At 45.7% G+C, this 19,988-nt stretch overlaps 1 protein-coding gene across 6 annotated transcripts in view; it reads left to right on the forward strand.

Moving 5' to 3' along the window:
- Positions 1–4,252: 4,252 nt before the first annotated feature.
- Positions 4,253–19,988, forward strand: part of trrap (transformation/transcription domain-associated protein) — an 83,706-nt gene continuing 67,970 nt past the window's right edge. For 4 of the 6 annotated variants that reach the window (XM_064950469.1, XM_064950472.1, XM_064950471.1 and 1 more), the window contains exons 1-24: positions 4,253–4,281; positions 5,087–5,265; positions 5,699–5,748; positions 5,886–5,996; positions 6,107–6,211; positions 7,166–7,249; positions 7,536–7,592; positions 7,736–7,861; positions 8,130–8,296; positions 8,480–8,576; positions 8,723–8,861; positions 8,959–9,037; positions 9,336–9,570; positions 9,756–10,104; positions 10,285–10,382; positions 11,256–11,450; positions 11,670–11,861; positions 12,089–12,254; positions 12,458–12,714; positions 12,848–13,048; positions 17,680–17,831; positions 18,924–19,123; positions 19,320–19,537; positions 19,756–19,953. In XM_064950469.1, coding sequence (XP_064806541.1) covers positions 5,166–5,265; positions 5,699–5,748; positions 5,886–5,996; positions 6,107–6,211; positions 7,166–7,249; positions 7,536–7,592; positions 7,736–7,861; positions 8,130–8,296; positions 8,480–8,576; positions 8,723–8,861; positions 8,959–9,037; positions 9,336–9,570; positions 9,756–10,104; positions 10,285–10,382; positions 11,256–11,450; positions 11,670–11,861; positions 12,089–12,254; positions 12,458–12,714; positions 12,848–13,048; positions 17,680–17,831; positions 18,924–19,123; positions 19,320–19,537; positions 19,756–19,953 — 3,576 coding nt within the window. In that variant the 5' untranslated portion in view covers positions 4,253–4,281; positions 5,087–5,165. The remainder of the gene's footprint in view (positions 4,282–5,086; positions 5,266–5,698; positions 5,749–5,885; positions 5,997–6,106; positions 6,212–7,165; positions 7,250–7,535; positions 7,593–7,735; positions 7,862–8,129; positions 8,297–8,479; positions 8,577–8,722; positions 8,862–8,958; positions 9,038–9,335; positions 9,571–9,755; positions 10,105–10,284; positions 10,383–11,255; positions 11,451–11,669; positions 11,862–12,088; positions 12,255–12,457; positions 12,715–12,847; positions 13,049–17,679; positions 17,832–18,923; positions 19,124–19,319; positions 19,538–19,755; positions 19,954–19,988) is intronic. The other 2 variants (XM_064950470.1, XM_064950473.1) reach the window with 1 other exon arrangement.

Below are 19,988 nucleotides of genomic sequence, written 5' to 3' on the forward strand. Positions count from 1 at the left end.
AACACATTTGGAATCACGTAGTAACCAAAAAAGTGTTAAAAAAAATCTACATCTATTTTATATTTGAGATCCTTCAAAGTAGCCACCCTTTGCCTTGATGACAGCGTTGCACACTCTTGGCATTCTCTCAACCAGCTTCACCTGGAATGCTTTTCCAACAGTGTTGAAGGAGTTCCCACATATGCTGAGCACCTGTTGGCTGCTTTTCCTTCACTCTGCGGTCCAACTCATCCCAAACCATCTCAATTGGGTTGAGGTTGGGTGATTGCGGAGGTCAGGTCATCTGATGCAGCACTCCATCACTCTCCTTCTTGCTCAAATGGCCCTTACACAGCCTGGAGGTGTGTTGGGTAATTGTCCTGTTGAAAAACAAATGATAGTCCCACTCAGAGCAAACCAGATGGGATGGCGGATCGCTGCAGAATGCTGTGGTAGCCATGCTGGTTAAGTGTGCCTTGAATTCAAAATAAATCACAGGCAGTGTCTCCAGCAAAGCACCCCCACACCATCACACCTACTCCTCCATGCTTAACGGTAGTAATCACACATGCAGAGATCATCCGTTCACCTACTCTGCGTTTCACAAAGACATGGCAGTTGGAACAAAAATCTCACATTTGGACTCATCAGACCAAAGGACAGAATTCCACCGGTCTAATATGTCCATTGCTTGTGTTTCTTGGCCCAAGCAGGTCTCTTATTGGTGTCCTTTAGTGGTTTCTTTGCAGCAATTCAACCACGAAGGCCTTATTCACAGTCTCCTCTGAACAGTGTATGTTGAGATGTGTCTGTTACTTGAACTCAAGCATTTATTTGGGCTGCAATTTGAGGCTGGTAACTCATTAACTTATCCTCTGCAGCAGTGGTACTCTGGGTCTACCTTTCCTGTGGCGGTCTTCATGAGTCAGTATCATCTTAACGCTTGGTTTTTACAACTGCACTTAAACTTTCAATGTTCTTAGAATGTTCTGTATTGACTGACCTTCATGTCTTAAATGGACAGTCATTTCTCTTTGCTTATTTGCGCTGTTCTTGACATATGGACTTGGTCTTTTACCAAATAGGGCTATCTTCTGTATACCACCCGTACCTTGTCACAACACAACTGATTGGCTCAACTGCTTTAAAAAGGAAAGAAATTCCACAAATTAACTTAAGGCACATCTGATAATTGAAATGCATTCCAGGTGACTACCTCATGAAGCTGGTTGAGAGAATGCCACTAGTGTGCAATGCTGTCATTAAGGCAAAGGGTGGCTACTTTGAAGAATTGTGAATATAAAATATTGATTAACACTTTGCTTACGACAGGATTCCATATGTGTTAGTTCATAGTTGTGATGTCTTCACCATTATACAATGCAGAAATTGTCAAAATAAAGACAAACCCTTGAATGTGTAGGTGTCCAAACTTTTGACTGGTACTGTATATGTATATATATATATATATATATATATATAGTTGTAACGGCAGATTTCCTCCTCTTCGTCTGAAGATGAGTAAGGATCGGACCAAGATGCGGCGTGGTAAGTGTTCATGACGATTTTAATAAGAAAAGCACTGAATACTATGAAATACAAAAAAACGAATATGTGAAATAACCGAACAGTACCATGTGGCGACAAACACTCACACGGAAACAAACACCCGCAAACCAACAGTGAAACCCAGGCTACCTAAATATGGTTCTCAATCAGGGACAACGATAAACAGCTGCCTCTGATTGAGAACCATATCAGGCCAAACACAGAAATAGAAAAAACATAGAAACACAAACAGACTGTCCACCCCAACTCACGCCCTGACTATACTAAATAAAGACAAAACAAAGGAAATAAAAGGTCAGAACGTGACAGTACCCCAAAGGTGCGGGCTCCGGCCGCAAAACCTGAACCTATAGGGGAGGGTCTGGGTGGGCGTCTGTCCGCGGAGGCGGTTCTGGCGCGGGATGTGGACCCCACTTCACCATAGTTCTAGTGCGCCTCTTCGTCCGCGGCCTCTTTAGAGCGGTGACCTTCGCCGCCGATCTTGGACTGGGGACCCACGCCACAGGTCCCGAATGGACGGTAGACTCCGGCAGCGCCAAACAGGCGGGAGACTCCGGCAGCGCCGGAGTGAAGGGGGGCGCCGGCAGATCCTGGCTGACTGGCGGCTCCGGCAGTTCAGGACAGACGAGAGACTCCAGCAGCTCAGGACAGACGGGAACACTTGTAGGCAGAAGACGGAGAGACAGCCTTGTGCGGGGGGTTGCCACAGGAGGCCTGGTGCGTGGAGGTGGCACTGGATAGACCAGACCATGCAGGTGCACTGGAGCTCTTGAGCACAGAGCCTGCCTAACCTTACCTGGTTGCATGCTCCCGGTAGCCAGGCCAGTGCGGCGAGATGGAATAACCCGCACTGGGCTGTGCTGGCAACCGGGGACACCATGCGTAAGGCTGGTGCCATGTACGCCGGCCCAAGGAGACGCACTGGAGACCAGATGCGTAGAGCCAGCTTCATGGCACCTGGCTCGATGCCGACTCTAGCCCGGCCAATACGAGGAGCTGGAATGTACCGCACCAGGCTATGCACCTGCACCGGGGACACCGTGCTCGGCACAGCATAGCACGGTGCCTGGCCGGTCCCTCTCGCTCTCCGGTAAGCACGGGGAGTTGGCACAGGTCTCCTACCTGGCTTCGCCACACTCCCCTTGTTCCCACCACCGCACCGGGCTGACTCTCGGGCTTCCAACCGCACTGTCTCCTCATACCAGTGCCTCTCTGCCTTCGCTGCCTCCAGCTCTGGGACGGCGATATTCCCGACTGCCCAGGGTCCTCTCCCGTCTAGAATTTCCTCCCAAGTCCATGAGTCCTGTGTCTTCAGCCGCTGTTGCCCATTACCACGCCGCTTGGTCCTCTGTTGGTGGGTGTTTCTGTAACTGCAGATTTCCTCTTCATCTGAAGAGGAGTAAGGATCGGACCAAGATGCAGCGTGGTAAATGTTCATGACGATTTTAATGAGAACCGCACTGACCACTATGCCCTATAACCGTGACATATCAAAACAGTACCATGTGGCGACAAACACCCACAAACCAACAGTGAAACCCAGGCTACCTAAATATGGTTCTCAATCAGGGACAACCATTAACAGCTGCCTCTGATTGAGAACCATATCAGGCCAAACACAGAAATAGAAAAAACATAGAAACACAAACATAGACTGTCCACCCCAACTCACGCCCTGACCATACTAAATAAAGACAAAACAAAGGAAATAAAGGTCAGAACGTGACAATAGTTTTATTAATTTGGAGAATGTACTATCATTTCTAACAGTGGAGGCTGGTGGGAGGAGCTATAGGCGGACAGGCTCATTGTAATGGGTAGAATGGAATATTGGAGTCAAACATGGTATCCATACGTTTGATGTGTACCGTTCCATTTATACCAATAATATATGCCATTTAGCAGACCAATTTATCCAAAGTCATGAGTGCATACATTTTTACACATGGGTGGTCCAATGAAGGCAATCCACTATCCTGGCATTGCAAGTGCAATGTTCTACCAAATGAGCTACAGAGGATCACATTTCTGTACTGTAGGCCCTAAATATTTTCTCAAACAGAGATGGTCTATTCCCATCTTGTGGCAAAGGATTTGTTTCAACATCTAAGCAAGGACTTTAGGACTGAACTGTGTTTGCTATATTGGATATATTACTACAGGGGACATTATTCACTGTAGGCCTACAATCACAAACTGACTTCTTGTAAATTGATCTTTATAGGGGCTAATGGCCAATGCTGGCTTAAAAAAAGAACGACATAGCTACATACTTTAAAAAAATATATGACACATGCATACATTGTCTATATTTATATTTTATAATTCGATACAAACTAAACACACAGCCAGCAACAGACCCAAGTGGGCAGACACCCAGAACTTCACGCTACATTGGCGCGCTCCACTGCATGCGTTGCGCAGTTTACCGCATAATTGTTTGCCTAGTAACAATCCGTAGAGCAGAAAAAGACCATCGAAAACGATGGTCTTACAACATCAAGCCGTTCCTGAATATCATTCCGCCAAGTACTATATTGATGAGGATTGTTGAATGAACCGGAATATATATCACATTACGGTATTATTTATGCATATATAAAAAATATGTTTCAAATAATTGCATATGGGAATATAATTATTATCCTAGTAAAGTGCAAAAGTGTACATATATCAGACTGGCTCTCGGAGACCGGAAGTCACAGAGGTACTATTTCCTGTCTGTGCTAGTTGGTAAGTTTAAATGGGATGCTTTCTTTTTCAATTACTTTCCTTAAAATATAATGCATATTTTGCTTTGCATGCTCATTTTGGGATGATGAAGTCGTTAACTAGCGAATGCGTTCTCAAAAAGTAAAACATATATTTATTTTGTCGACATACTAGCTAAACGGGGATGTGAGGGGTTAGCGCGATTGGTTTCTTTCTCTTTGGGAAGCAAGCTAGCTAGCCTGGTTACTAAACCACAGAGTTTGTCTTTGACTAAACATCCAATATGGTCACTTTCTAAATTTGATTTTATGTGTGTAGTTTATAGCAGTAATTATGTGAGGATTGTCTGTGTTCGACGGACAATGTTTATCTATTTATTTTATCAATTGCATGCTATAGATTATGTCATCTTTGTGCGCCTGACTTGAACTAGAGGCACGTTGCTAGTATTTTAGTTTATTAACTAGACAAGTCAGTTAAGAACAAATTAACTAACAGGTAGCATAAAAAGGCTACCTGTCGACCCACTATGTTATGCTAGCTAGTTAAATCCTAGATCGCTGTGGTGGAATAGTATACATTTCGGTAAGTTAAATTCAGCCGTACGCATTTGCTCACTGACCACAGTACTGGAAATGGTCTTACGGAGAATACATATGTAATTTTATGAGTATACAAAGACTGCGCGGTTGCTTGCTGTCATACTATAGAGATGTTGCCTGTTAAATAATTGTTGACACGTTCACTTGACTTGTTTTGTATGTTAGTTACTCATGCAAAACAAATATCGTATTGTCACTGATTTCTTCCATTTTCTCTCACGCAGCGCACATTTATTCTCTGTGAGAGGTGCAGACTCTTGTCTGCTCTACCCCATCGTAACCCTGTCACTCCCGGCGGGAACCATGGCCTTCGTGCCGACCCCCAGCCCAACGGTGGTGGACCAGACCACCCTCATGAAGAAGTACCTGCAGTTCGTGGCAGCCCTCACAGACAACAATACCCGTAAGTGAATGAGAAACTATGATAGTTTAGTGTGCCATAGTCTGAGAGTCAGCACGAGCCTGAGAATTCTCCTGTGCTCAGAAACATAATACATGTATACATGCGTGATTTAATGTATACTGTAGCTGTAGGAGCTATTGGTGAGTTGTGGGCATAGTTATTCAGTAATCTATGGTTTAGGTATAATCTCTACAGCAGGGACAATGTGATGAGAGCGATATTCTTTAGTCCAGAATAAGGTACAGTGTATTTGTGAGTGAGTGACTGAGTGAGTGCGAGTGTGTCTGATAAAGTACCTTAAAACACTCTGGGCGCTGTAAGTAAAACTGATAAGATCTGAGTGTCCCTGTCTGCACAGAGATGAGAAGTATATGATGACTCATTATGTCACATGAGCTGTTGTAATGTTGTTACTGTATCCTCCAACACTCAGCTGATGAAACAAAGTTGAAGATGATGCAGGAGGTCAGCGAGAACTTTGAGGTAAGTTTCTACCATAGCATAACTAGAATGGGTATACCCATTATGTCTGTGTTTCTACTACAGCTGTAAGTCGCAACACTGTTCACTTGTCTACATAATGAAAACTGGTCTTATGTTAGTGGTGATGTCTTTTTCAGAATGTGACATCATCGCCACAGTACTCCACCTTCCTGGAACACATCATCCCTCGCTTCCTTACCTTCCTCCAGGACGGAGAGGTGCAGTTCCTGCAGGAGAAGCCCACACAGGTAGGAGGACATTAAATAATTTAAATATTTATTTGCTTGGACAGATACAATTAAACATGAAGTCATTGAATGCACAAGAATCAGATTCACCTTGTATTACTTTAAAACAGCAACTGAGGAAGCTCGTGCTGGAGATCATCCACCGGATCCCAACTAATGAACACCTGAGACCTCACACCAAGAACATTCTGTCTGTCATGTTTCGCTTCCTGGAGGTAAGTTGTCACTCGCGTCTATGACAGACATGATTTATGCTGCGTATCGTCTTTTCAGCAGAGGCGATGTGATGAGAGCGATATGCTTTAGTCCAGAGTAAGGTACAGTGTATTTGTGATGGTGACTGACTGACTGAGTGTGTGCGAGTGTGTCTGATAAATGTACCTTAAAACACTCTGGGCGCTGAAAGTAAAACTGATAAGATCTGAGAACGCCTGTTTGCTGAGAGATGGGAACTGTGTGGTGGTGGAATGTTCCATAGGAACCAATCGTTTCAGAAATCTATCAGAAAGGTATTGTCCACCACACACACACACACACACACACACACACACACACACCACACACACACACACACACACACACGTACTGAGTGGACAAAACATTAGGAACACCTTCCTAATATCGAGTTGCGCCCCTTTTGCCTTCAGAACAGCTTCAATCCATCGAGGCATTGACTCTACAAGGTGTCGAAAGCATTCCACAGGGATGCTGGCCCATGTGGACTCCAATGCTTCCCACAGTTGTGTCAAGTTGGCTGTATGTTCTTTGGGTGGTGGATCATTATTGTTAAACAAGGGAAACTGTTGCGTGTGAAAAACCCAGCAGCGTTTCAGTTCTCAACACACTCAAACCTATGCGCCTGGCACCTACTACCATACCATGTGCAAAGGCACTTAAATCCTTTGTCTTGGCCATTAACCCTCTGAATGACACACATACACAAGCCATGTCTCAAGGCTTAAAAATCCTTCTTAAACCTTCCTCCCCTTCATCTACACTGATTGAAGTGGATTTAGAGATCATAGCTTTCACCTGGTCAGCCTGTCATGGACGGTGTTCTTAATGTTTTGTGCACTCAGTGTATTTAGTCCAGATAGTTATTTGTCCCTAACCTGAACTGATTGACTCAGTGTTTTCTTTGCATTGCATCGCTCGTTGTTTGCTTTCAGATTGAGAGCGAGGAGAACGTGCTGATATGCCTGCGTATTATCATTGAACTGCACAAACAGTTCCGTCCACAGATCTCTCAAGAGGTGAGAACCTTTCTTTTCTCCAATCTCACTTTGTGTTGATGAACAGAAGACCTGCCTACAGTGTCTTGCCATGAATCTCAATCCCTCTTTCCATGATTCCTCGCATCTCCTTGCCTCCTTAACCCTATTGGATCAGACCTTCTTCCCCAATGTGTTTCGAGAATAAAGCGAGGAAAGAAGATGTGAGGAATCGAGCAAAGATTAATTGCGATGGAGCCCATGTCTGGATGCTGAACTGTGCTCCTCTGATCAAGATATTAACTGTCTGCTGTAATCTTTTATTCAGATCCATCACTTTCTGGACTTTGTGAAGCAGATCTATAAGGAGCTGCCTAAAGTAGTGGTAAGACAACAGAAAAGCAGGTGGCTTATTGAGCGGGGAAATGTTTGGTCTCTGAGGATGTAGGAATCATGTTCTCACATTTGCATTCTCCTTCCCTCTTGTCTTTTCTCCCTGTCTCTGTTCTTGTCCCTGTTCTCTCTCAGGCTCGGTACTTTGAGAATCCCCAGGTGATAGCTGAGAACACTGTGCCTTCTCCTGAGATGGTGGGCATGATCACCTCGGTGTTGGTGAAGACCGCCCCCGAGAGGGAGGACAGTGAAACACGTACAGTGAGTAGACCTGTCCTGAATACTTCTATCAACTGTCTGTAACTCCTCTTATTACCACATGGTGGTGTAGAAGCACTGGCAAAGCATCTCAGACCAGGGCTCGTTTTCTAGGTAGAAATGTAAGGCACAGAGCTCATGTGATTCATCATTGAATCATGTCTGTTCTACACAGTATATTTCTATCGGATATATGTTCCATACTGTTGTACCGATCCTGAATATAGGCTGGCATTTCCCTTGCCTGACTCCTGTTTATTTGTTTCTCCAGCACACCATCATCCCACGGGGGTCCCTGTCCCTGAAGGTGCTGGCTGAGCTGCCTATCATAGTGGTGCTCATGTACCAGCTGTATAAACTGAACATCCATAACGTGGTATCTGAGTTTGTCCCCCTCATCATGAACACTATCATGCTGCAGGTTTCTCCCCAGGCCAGGTAAGAAGCCTGTGTGTGCGATTGAGTGTCTTGATTCTGTCCTTTAGACAATCATTGTTATTTTTGCTAAACAACCACAAAAAGATGAAATGGTATTAAAGCATAAATCATTATTAAGGGTACAGTGGAATTGTTTGCTTTGTAAATAAGTAGTTATTGTAAACCCTAACATGTAACTTTCAGGCAACACAAGCTGTATAACAAGGAGCTGTATGCTGACTTTATCGCTGCTCAGATCAAGACCCTTTCCTTCCTGGCCTACATCATCCGCATTTACCAGGTACATATACCCATGTTGTGCTTTTCACTTCCTGTGCTTGTGTTCAATTTCTCATTTCATTTTCTGTATTGTATTTACCTGGCACACAGAGTACTTAATGCCAGTTTTCATGGAACTATATTTTGTTTGTGTATCCCTCTGACCAGGACCTGGTAGGGAAGTACTCCCAGCAGATGGTAAAGGGCATGCTGCAGCTGCTCACCAACTGTCCCTCTGAGACAGCCCATCTACGCAAGGAACTGCTCATTGCTGCCAAACACATCCTCACCACAGACCTGCGCAGCCGTACGCATTGACGCACGCACACACAAGCATGCACAAACAAATGCAAACTCGTTCACTCAGACTAATTCTGACACTTTATTTTCATTCTGTGTTGCAGAGTTCATCCCTTGCATGGACAAACTTTTTGATGAGTCCATACTGATCGGGTCTGGCTACACAGCCCGGGAGACACTGAGGTAAGACCATTCTCACCCTCTCATCAAACACCAGCCTTCATCTTTCATTAGTCTCCATGTGAAACAAGCCGTAGCTATCAGACCTGGCAGATCTGTGGATGGTGGAGTATAAAAAAGGGAAAAGTTGTCTTCTAATGCTCTTTAAAGCTCCGGCACCTTCCATGCACTGATTATAAGGTGCTCTGGATTAGAGCCTTTAGTGTCTGCTAAATGACTGAGATGTTACGTAAACTAAAAACTTTCCATTTGATAGTGAACTCTTCTGACCTCTCCCTTCCCCTCTCTCCTGTCCCCCCAGACCACTGGCCTACAGCACGCTGGCAGACCTGGTGCACCACGTGCGTCAGAACCTGCCTCTTACAGACCTGTCTCTGGCCGTGCAGCTGTTTGCCAAGAACATAGATGACGAGTCTCTCCCCAGCAGCATCCAGACCATGTCCTGCAAACTGCTGCTTAACCTGGTCGACTGCATCCGCTCCAAGAGTGAACAGGAGAATGGCAACGGCCGGGACATACTGATGAGAATGCTGGAAGTAAGTAAAGCGAGATGGGAAACGACAGCCTGATTTATAAGGAAAGGGGCAATGTTGTGCCCAATCACAAATCAACTCTGCACCTTTTATACTATCTCTAGGTTCCCCATGTAAGAAGATTATGTTCCTTTTATGATTATCAAGACATTGACTTCAATACATCTTCAATCTCCTTCTTCCTCAAGGTGTTTGTGCTGAAGTTCCACACTATCGCTCGCTACCAGCTCGCCACCATCTTCAAGAAGTGCAAGCCCCAGTCAGAGATGGGCGTGGTCGAACCTCAGGGGGCGCTACCCGGGGTCCCCACAACTCCTGCCCTCCCAGCCACCCCTGTCCTCCCTGCCCTGCCTCCCCTTGCGCCCCCTAACCCTGTCACCCCCGCCCCTCCCGCCCCCGCCACCCCCTTCGACCGGCTGGGAGAGAAGGAGGACAAGCAGACATTCCAGGTGTCGGACTGTCGCAGCCTGGTGAAGACGCTGGTCTGTGGGGTGAAGACCATCACCTGGGGAATCACTTCCTGCAAGGCTCCTGGAGGTGAGGAGCCAGATAAATGGCCCTTACATTACACTCGGAGGAGAAATGGACACTTGAGTTCCGATGTCAAGATTGACCCTTTTTTCCCCATTGATTTCCATCCTCATTTCATGAAGATAACTCAGGCTAAACTAACCTCACTGATTGCTTACCACTACTGTTGTGTGTTCTGTGTTGCAGAGGCCCAGTTCATTCCTAACAAGCAGCTTCAGCCCAAGGAGACTCAGATCTACATCAAGCTGGTGAAATACGCCATGCAGGCCTTGGACATCTACCAGGTATGACTGCCAGTGTACCAGTAGCGCTTTGTCTTATGGAGATATGATTATATAGCCATACATTATACATGTATACATTACACTATGTATAAGAGAGCTCCACTGCCCTCTTAGCTAGCTACAGATTGATCAGGATATAACCAGATAGAAAACTGGGTCATACCACTATATACTGCACATGTGTATACCAGCTCTCTTCTCCCTCCTGGCTAGGTACATTGCCTATGGTATAACCAGGGCCATACAATGTAGAAACTCCAGGTCGTACCACTATCAAGTCCAGGGTGTAACGAGAGCCAAACGGTGTATATACTTGTGAATATCAGTGCCCCGTCTGCCCTCGGCTACAGATTACTCAGGGTTACCATAATATAACAGCTCCCCCTCTCTTGGCTGGTACAGATTGATCAGGGTTACAGTAATAACCATAGTATAACAGTGCCCCGTCCATCCTCAGATACAGATTACTCTGGGTTACCATAATACCCATAGTATAACAGCGCCCCATCCCCCTCCCCTGGCTAGGTACAGGGTACAGATTGATCAGGGTTACCGTAATAACCATAGTATAACAGTGCCCCGTCCATCCTCAGATACAGATTACTCTGGGTTACCATAATACCCATAGTATAACAGCGCCCCATCCCCTCCCCTGGCTAGGTACAGGGTACAGATTGATCAGGGTTGCTGTAATAACCGTAATATAACAGCGCCCCCTCCCCTGGCTAGGTACAGGGTACAGATTGATCAGGGTTGCTGTAATAACCGTAATATAACAGCGCCCCCTCCCCTGGCTAGGTACAGGGTACAGATTGATCAGGGTTGCTGTAATAACCGTAATATAACAGCGCCCCATCCCCCTCTCCTGGCTAGGTACAGATTGCCAACAACCAGCAGACGTACATCAGAGTGGCCAACTGTCAGACGGTGCGTATGAAGGAGGAGAAGGAGGTGCTGGAGCACTTTGCTGGGGTCTTCACGATGATGAACCCCCTCACCTTCAAGGAGATCTTCCAGACCACAGTCCCCTACATGGTGGAGAGGATCTCCAAGAACTACGCCTTGCAGGTAACCACACTCTCTGTTGTTGTTTCCTAAATGGCACCTTGTTTGCAGTGTAGTGCACTACTTTTGTAGTGCAAAGAGCAATTTCAGATCTGGGTTTAACGGAACATTTTGGGCCGATTTCCCGGACCCAGATTAAGTCTAGTCGACTAAATGAGTGTAATGTAGGATTGGTTTTGTTTGGTGACTAATGTGTAAACCCTCACCATCTAATTTTTCCAGATCGTGGCTAACTCGTTCCTTGCTAACCTGTCGACGTCAGTCCTGTTTGCCACCATCCTGGTGGAGTACCTTCTGGAGAGACTACCTGAGATGGGCTCCAACGTAGAGCTGTCCAACCTCTACCTCAAGCTATTCAAACTGGTCTTCGGCTCTGTCTCGCTGTTCGCTGCTGAGAACGAGCAGATGCTCAAGGTTAGGGTGATGTTCATTTTTATCAACCGTGTTGCATAGTTTCGATGCCTCTTCCTCTTGGAAGCCCTGTCCTAAATTGACAATGGTTGTTGAGATAACTATGACTGAATTGAAATGCACAGGAAACAACATTAGTCTTGTCTGAAGGCTAAATTGTGATGTTCACCATACTTTCAAAACCAAATGTGTCGATGTCGAACACAAATCATGTCTCTTCCTTCCCCCAGCCTCACCTCCACAAGATAGTGAATAGCTCCATGGAACTGGCCCAGTCTGCTAAGGAACCATACAACTACTTCCTGCTTCTCAGGGCTCTCTTCCGTTCCATTGGTGGAGGCAGCCATGACCTGCTTTACCAGGAGTTCCTGCCCCTACTACCCAACCTGCTGCAGGGTAGTTTGCGCCACACACAAAAAATACATTCAAATATTGTTTTGTAGCTTTTAAAGTTGGTAGCATGTCTTTTCATATGCACTGATCTGAAGACACAGGATAGATGGGTAAAAAAAACCATGGTGGATGCCAAGCAGGAATTTGCTTTACAGGACGTCTCCAGTCCTCTCTCCTCACTTTGGCCTCCGCTCTCCTTCCACCAGGCCTCAACATGCTCCAGAGTGGTCTCCATAAGCAGCACATGAAGGATCTGTTTGTGGAGCTGTGTCTGACGGTGCCTGTGAGGCTGAGCTCCCTGCTGCCCTACCTGCCCATGCTGATGGACCCGCTGGTCTCTGCTCTGAATGGCTCCCAGACGCTGGTCAGCCAGGGCCTCCGCACCCTGGAGCTCTGTGTGGACAACCTGCAGCCAGATTTCCTCTATGATCATATACAGCCCGTCAGAGCAGAGCTTATGCAGGTAAGGACGTACACACGGATGCAGGCACAAATACAAGCAAATACAACCCCCCCCCCCCCACACACATACATTCAATCTATATACACATCGCAGTCCCTGCTCTCGCTTCCTAACCTTTGACCCCCCCCCCTAGGCGTTGTGGCGGACGCTGCGTAACCCAGCGGAGACCATCAGCCATGTGGCGTACCGAGTGCTGGGGAAGTTTGGCGGCAGCAACAGGAAGATGCTGAAGGAATCCCAGAGACTACAGTACGTGGTGACTGAGGTCCAGGGACCCAGCATCAAGGCAGAGTTCACTGACTGCAAGGCGTCTATACAGCTGCCCATGGAGAAGGTATGTGACTTGTCAGTCATTACGGGTGTGAATGGAGCTTGGTATGGTAGCCATTTTGGATCATAGTAGTGGATAAGGTATTCAACTGTGCTGTGTTGGGCATTAAGTCACAGTAACAGGGTATTGTAGTATGTTCTCAAAGCAAAACTCTAGTGAGAAACATTTTTAAAATCTAGGCAAGAGACAACTTCAAAACCCCTCCGTTAATTCCACTTATCCACCCCTTTCTCCTTTTCTATTTCAATGTGATTACAAAGCAGAGAAAGTAGTTAGAGAACAGTGGAAGTAGCGAGAATAGGGGTGATCGTTCCTCTGAGGGTTAATGAATCCCTGTCAGAGTTGTGCTTCTCTCTGCGAGAGAAGACTTTCTTCCCCATGTAATTAAAGACATCATGCGTCCTTACGGGCTCCTCATCTCTGCTCCAGGCATGAATAATCAATCTACAGAACCCTGGATGAAGACGATTATTTGCTTTCTAATGACTATCGCTGTCTGCTAATAGTGAAACACACATGCACACTGTCATTTCTGTAATTGAGTTGAAGCTCCAAAGATGGATGCCACAGTCCCCTTTCTCTCTCTGGAATTAAGTGGCTTAATGGTATTTACATCATGTGTCTTATCCTGAAATTTATTTGGATGGTAATGACTAGAAGGACGGTGTTTGTTCCCCTGGAGCTCGCCAGCTTGTAGTCTTAAAATCCGGAAATGAGTTTTCTCTGGTTCGTTCTGCCATCTCTATGGGGAAAATGAATGCTGTTTTTGGATAAATGCTGAAAATATGGTCTGAAGTGAGGTTTACCACAGACCTTATTTTTGCCGTTTATCCCCGCGCCCCAAAAAAGAGAAACTATTCAATTTCCCCATAGGCTTTGACCAAAGAGCCGTGACGGAGTTAGTGCCTACAAACAGACACCATTGCTATTGCCCTCCATTCTCACTCATTTTCTCCCTCTATCCCCTTTGCCTGCTCTCTTCTCCCATTCTCTTTACTGTCCACTGCCTGCTCTTTCTCCCACTTTCCCTCGTCCTCTTTATCTCTCCCCTCTGTCCACTGCCTGCTCTCTTCTCCCACTTTCCCTCGTCCTCTTTATCTCTCTGCCCCCTCTCTGTTCTCCCATCCTCTTTATCTCTGCCGGCCCCCTCTCTGTCCACTGCCCGCTCTCTTCTCCCACCCTCGTCCTCTTTATCTCTGCCGGCCCCCTCTCTGTCCACTGCCTGCTCTCTTCTCCCACTTTCCCTCGTCCTCTTTATCTCTGCCGGCCCCCTCTCTGTCCACTGCCTGCTCTCTTCTCCCACTTTCCCTCGTCCTCTTTATCTCTGCCGGCCCCCTCTCTGTCCACTGCCTGCTCTCTTCTCCCACTTTCCCTCGTCCTCTTTATCTCTGCCGGCCCCCTCTCTGTCCACTGCCTGCTCTCTTCTCCCACTTTCCACTGCCGCTCTCTTCTCCCACTTTCCCGTCCTCTTTATCTCTGCCGGCCCCCTCTCTGTCCACTGCCTGCTCTCTTCTCCCACTTTCCCTCGTCCTCTTTATCTCTGTCCTCTTTATCTCTGCCGGCCCCCTCTCTGTCCACTGCCTGCTCTCTTCTCCCACTTTCCCTCGTCCTCTTTATCTCTGCCGGCCCCCTCTCTGTCCACTGCCTCGTCCTCTTTATCTCTGCCGGCCCCCTCTCTGTCCACTGCCTGCTCTCTTTCTCCTCTTTATCTCTGCCGGCCCCCTCTCTGTCCACTGCCTGCTCTCTTCTCCCACTTTCCCTCGTCCTCTTTATCTCTGCCGGCCCCCTCTCTGTCCACTGCCCGCTCTCTTCTCCCACTTTCCCTCGTCCTCTTTATCTCTGCCGGCCCCCTCTCTCTCCACTGCTTTCTCCTTTTGAAGTGAGACACTCTGTCTATTTAAAGCGCCTGAGTCTCTTTATTCAAAACACTTTCTAATGTCTTTGTCTTTATATCTATGTACTTTGTTGAGATGGGATGAGTGCATGTCAGCCAGTAGCAGTGTAGCCTTAATGTGCTGACAGGGCTAAGCCAGTAGAATTCAATTATGCACTCTCCTCCTCTTCTCCTTCCTCTTCCACCAGACAGACCATGCTTCTCTCTTGTTCTTTCTCCCTCGCTCCTCTCTCTGAGTGGCGTTAATTAGTTCATTTTCTCCCTCTTAAGTGTCCGGCCGCATTGGTTTGTCAGATCATAATCTGGCAGTTGAAATGGCTTCTGCTGGGCTCGGGCCCGGCACCATGTGTAGAGTTTCTTTCTCCATGACAGGTTACGCATAGCGCCGATCTCAGGCATGAGTGAAACCCACTGCCTGAGTGCAGTAGGGTTGTTATTCTACACAGGGTACAGGGCTCCAGTCTGCAACCATTTTGTCATATTTTGTGACCTTGTCAGTTGTCTGTGCGAGGTAGGGTTAGATACAATTCAAAAATTCTCCCAGGTGTGACTGATTTTATGTGTACAATGGATATATTCAAATACATATATTTAAGGCTGTCTCTCACTAATTGATTGTACAATGTAAACACATAATATTATGGTTTGAGGGTGTGATATGGGAATACATGTTTTTATTTTATTTTTGACATTCTAAAGAACCTTTGGCAACACTGCCATATTGTTCTGAGCCTTGCTGTTGGAAAACCAGATTAGTGTCTGACTTTTGGCTGTCGCAGATGCACCTCCCCTGACTTCGCTCCCTGGCTTTTGTCTACAGTCGGTTACTTTAGCCTTACCATTTTTAAACACGCCCAATATATGTGGTGCTGCTCGTGAATTTGACTTCATAATTTTTAAGGTAATCTCAATTTGACCCGCCAGATTCAGACGCTTGAAAACAAACACTACGACTGAACATAATTCATGATTAGTTTTTATTTTAGTTGGTTTAGAGCCAAAGATTATAAGTTTTATGTTATCAAATGGGTTTGTTAATTTTATTTCCATTTACTCAAGTGTTTTTTTTCTTTTTCTTCTTGTTTTAGTTTACTATAACCTTGGCTCAAAGCACCCTGTTTTACGATCATGATATCTGTGGAGTGCATGGGGAAATGCGTATTGTCCATCGCAGGTGCACAAGGGCTCATTGCAAAGTTTCTTTTTAGGACATTGCGTTTACTGTTATTGTGCCTACTAGAAGGTGTTATTTTTAGAGTTGGCGATCCAGATCACGTGTTTTGAGTTTCCACTTCCTCCGGTGGTGAATTAGCACATATTGAATTAGGCCTATACAGTATTTAATACTGTTCGTGAACATAAAGATTAAGGCAAAAAAATCGGAATATTCTGGAGCCCTATTTTGGCAGTAAAATATAACAAAACCTATCTCTGGATATACCAAAAACATTCACTGCAATTAGGTTGCATATCAAACTATTTAGAATCCTTCATTCCTGCTTTGACATGTTAGCTGTAACAACGTATTTATTGAATACAATCTCGGTAGTCGATTCACCTTCTTAATAAGGCATTGTGAATTACTTTATCACTTTCACAAGATGATGACTTGAATGTATTCTATTGTGATGCAGATTTCAATTTTTGTGTGGAGGGGGCACCAAATCATGGGAACATGGTAGTCTTGAGCTGTGGGGTATTTATTGTTCTACTCAGATTATTTTAACTTTCAATTAATTATATTACATTTGTTAACTTGGTTCAAAGGGTTGTTTTCATGGGAAGTTTTGAGAAATGCTGAGCGAATAACTGAAATGTTAGTTATATTTTTGTTTTTAAACAACTAATTGATGAATATCAGTTCAATTATTTGAATTCCATTTCCTTCTGGTTTTTCCTGTAAGCTCAATGCGCACATTGTGTAGTTTCTATAGCGATAAATCTGTACTAGGGAAAAAATGCTACATAGTTTCACTCAGAAAACCTGAATCTACAATGACCATAATCCACTGCTTGCTGGTCTGTGTTTCTTTAACGCCTGTTATAGTAGTGTCAGGCAGACCCTGAGAGAAGAGACAGAAGAATGTGTGATGGAGAGGGATAGAAAGCTGTTGTTTCGAGGTATCTCTACCTGAAAATAAAGGATCTAAGTGATTTGATAGTTGGTATTGGGCAGTCATTAAAGTATGCCTTATTTACTTTGAAGAACTACTCAAATTGTGATTTTTGTCAGACAACGTAGGCAGCAGCTCTATAGAGATGATGACTTGGAATTAAATAATATCATCACATAAAACCATTTAATATACATAACTGAAATATTTGCTTAAAGTAGGCCCTAAGTAATGTGAATAAATGATGGTTATTAAGTGATAAGCAGTAATGGACAGTCACTACCATCATGAGGCTTTTATTCATTGTTTGATTATTTTACAGCATTCAAGCCACACAATGCATTTCACGTAAAGAAAACAACAATCGAAATCGAAAACCATGATTATTTAAAAAATAATCAAACCGAACCGTCTTCAAAAAGCACTATTCGCTCAGCACTAGTGTTGAACATTTACTTTTGGTTTTACTGCTTGTCAAGTGTCCTTTGTAATTTGACAAAAACAGCTCTTTCATCTTATGAATCCACCATGGTCAATTAAATGATTTACTGTAGGATCTTATTTTGAAGCCTTGTCTGTATGGATGTTGAAAGGTAAACGTCTCTCTGTGTCTGTTTCCCCTGCAGGCTATAGAGACGGCTCTGGATTGTCTAAAGAGTGCCAACACGGAGCCGTACTACAGACGACAGGCCTGGGAGGTCATCAAGTGTTTCCTGGTTGCCATGACAAGCCTGGACGACAACAAACACGCCCTGTACCAGCTACTTGCTCACCCCAAGTAAGACTACACATACCCTTAACCCCATATGACTTGTGGTCTTTCTCCCTCTGCCCTAATTAATCTCCATATATACCCCTCTCCATCCCTCCCTTCCACTTTGCCCCTCCTCTCTCATATCTTCCATCACATGTCAAGCTGCTTCATCAGCTCTGTCAAGTGTTACAGCTGCTGATTACTGAAAGATGCTTCGGCAGAGAGAGACGGAGGGGAGAGTGGGTCTCATTACTATCATTGATCCTCACCAGGGGCTAATTGACTTTCCCCTCTCTGTTTACGCTCCTCCCTGCTCCACACACTGTCAGATGTTTTGATTCATGACTTCTGTTCTCTCTCTTGCCCCCTCATTCTCTGTCTGTTTTACCGGTTGGTCACCGTGAAAAGGGCCTTTCAGTGAACAGCATCAGCTTTTCTTTAATATCACCAAATGCCAAGAAGTGAGAATGGAGCTCCATCAGATTGGCCGGGGCTGTAAATGAAGAGAAATTGATCTGGCAGTCTGTCTAACTGCCCCCCCCTCCCCTAAATCCCTCTCTCCCTCATCTTCTCCCCTCTCAGCCTCTCCCTCTCCTAAAGCAAAAGTATTTTAAATGGTGATAATGAAATGGAGCAATCCATCAGGGGTAGCCATGGCATCTGGCATTATAAAACATAAGCTCAAGCATGGAGAAAACAGCCTCTCAATCAAACCAACCCGTCCCCTTCAGCAGGGCTAAATAACAACACAGCCTTGTGAGAGAGTCGTGGGGGGGGGGGGACAGAGAGGCACATACCAACCAGTCAGGCACAAAGACAGTCTCTCTCGGTCCTCGGGGTTATTAGGCACTGGCAGAGACAACAGATGATTTACCCAGACATTTACCGCAGGATAAATACATGTGACAGGCCCTGTAAATGATGCATTACAGTTTTGTCATATGATCCAGTGTTTCCCGTATATGGATTCAACAGCTCCGCCACCAACTCCGCCTCCTGAAAAACATCCTAGGAGGAACACTGAGGAAAATGTTAATGGGAGTGTTTTGTCCTTTGCTTTTGTCTATTGAATGTCCTATGGCGGCATGTTCATTTAGTGTTTTGCGGTGTGTCCAGTTTCACAGAGAAGTGGATCCCTAGTGTGATCATCTCCCACCGCTACAAGGCCCAGGACACGCCGGCCCGCAGGACTTTTGAACAGGCACTGACCGGTGCATTCATGTCTGCTGTCATTAAGGACCTCCGCCCCAGCGCTCTGCCCTTTGTGGCCAGCCTCATCAGACACTACACCATGGTGGCTGTCGCTCAGCAGTGTGGTGAGAGAATTAATCTTTCTCTTCCTGTGTTTTTGTACCACTTGCATTTTGGACTTGACCGTCTCTCCACCCTTCTTCTTTTCTCTCATTTTGCTGGAAGCTCTCCAGCTCTTTGTCTCTCTCCTTCGGTATCTCATTCTCTCACTCCTTTCCCCTCCTTTTTCTATGCTCCTCATGGTTGTTGTTATTCCCCTAGGTCCGTTCTTGCTGCAGTGCTACCAGTTGGGCAGCCAGCCCAACACCGCTATGTTCCACAGTGAGGAGAACGGTTCTAAGGGCATGGATCCGCTGGTTCTGATCGACGCCATCGCCATCTGCATGGCCTACGAGGAAAAGGAGCTGTGTAAAATAGGAGAGGTGGCTCTGGCTGTTATCTTCGACGTAGCCTCCATCATCCTGGGGTCCAAGGAGAGGGTGAGAGAAAGGGGGCTTGGGGGTTTACCAGTGGGATTGCATCACTTTCATGCTTGTTGGTGGTGATTTCTAAAAATTGATATGTTTTAAGTAGGATGTGAGTCTTGATTACTGTAATTGTTTTCAATTTTGTCTGTGAATAAGTGCTTGCGATGAGTTCATTCTACTAATCTTTCTATCCCCCCTCATCTCTCTTCTCGTCTCATCTCCGTCCCCAGGCGTGCCAGCTGCCTCTGTTCTCCTACATCGTGGAGCGTCTGTGTGCATGCTGCTATGAGCAGGCCTGGTACGCCAAGCTGGGCGGGGTGGTGTCCATTAAGTTCCTGATGGAGAGACTACCTCTCATCTGGGTCTTGCAGAACCAACTCACCTTCCTCAAGGCTCTGCTCTTCGTCATGATGGACCTCACTGGAGAGGTACAGTTACCTGTGTTAACCAACTGTTGCAGACA

Source organism: Oncorhynchus masou, chromosome 31 (genome assembly GCF_036934945.1).
Source record: "Oncorhynchus masou masou isolate Uvic2021 chromosome 31, UVic_Omas_1.1, whole genome shotgun sequence".
NCBI classification, from domain to species: domain Eukaryota; kingdom Metazoa; phylum Chordata; class Actinopteri; order Salmoniformes; family Salmonidae; genus Oncorhynchus; species Oncorhynchus masou.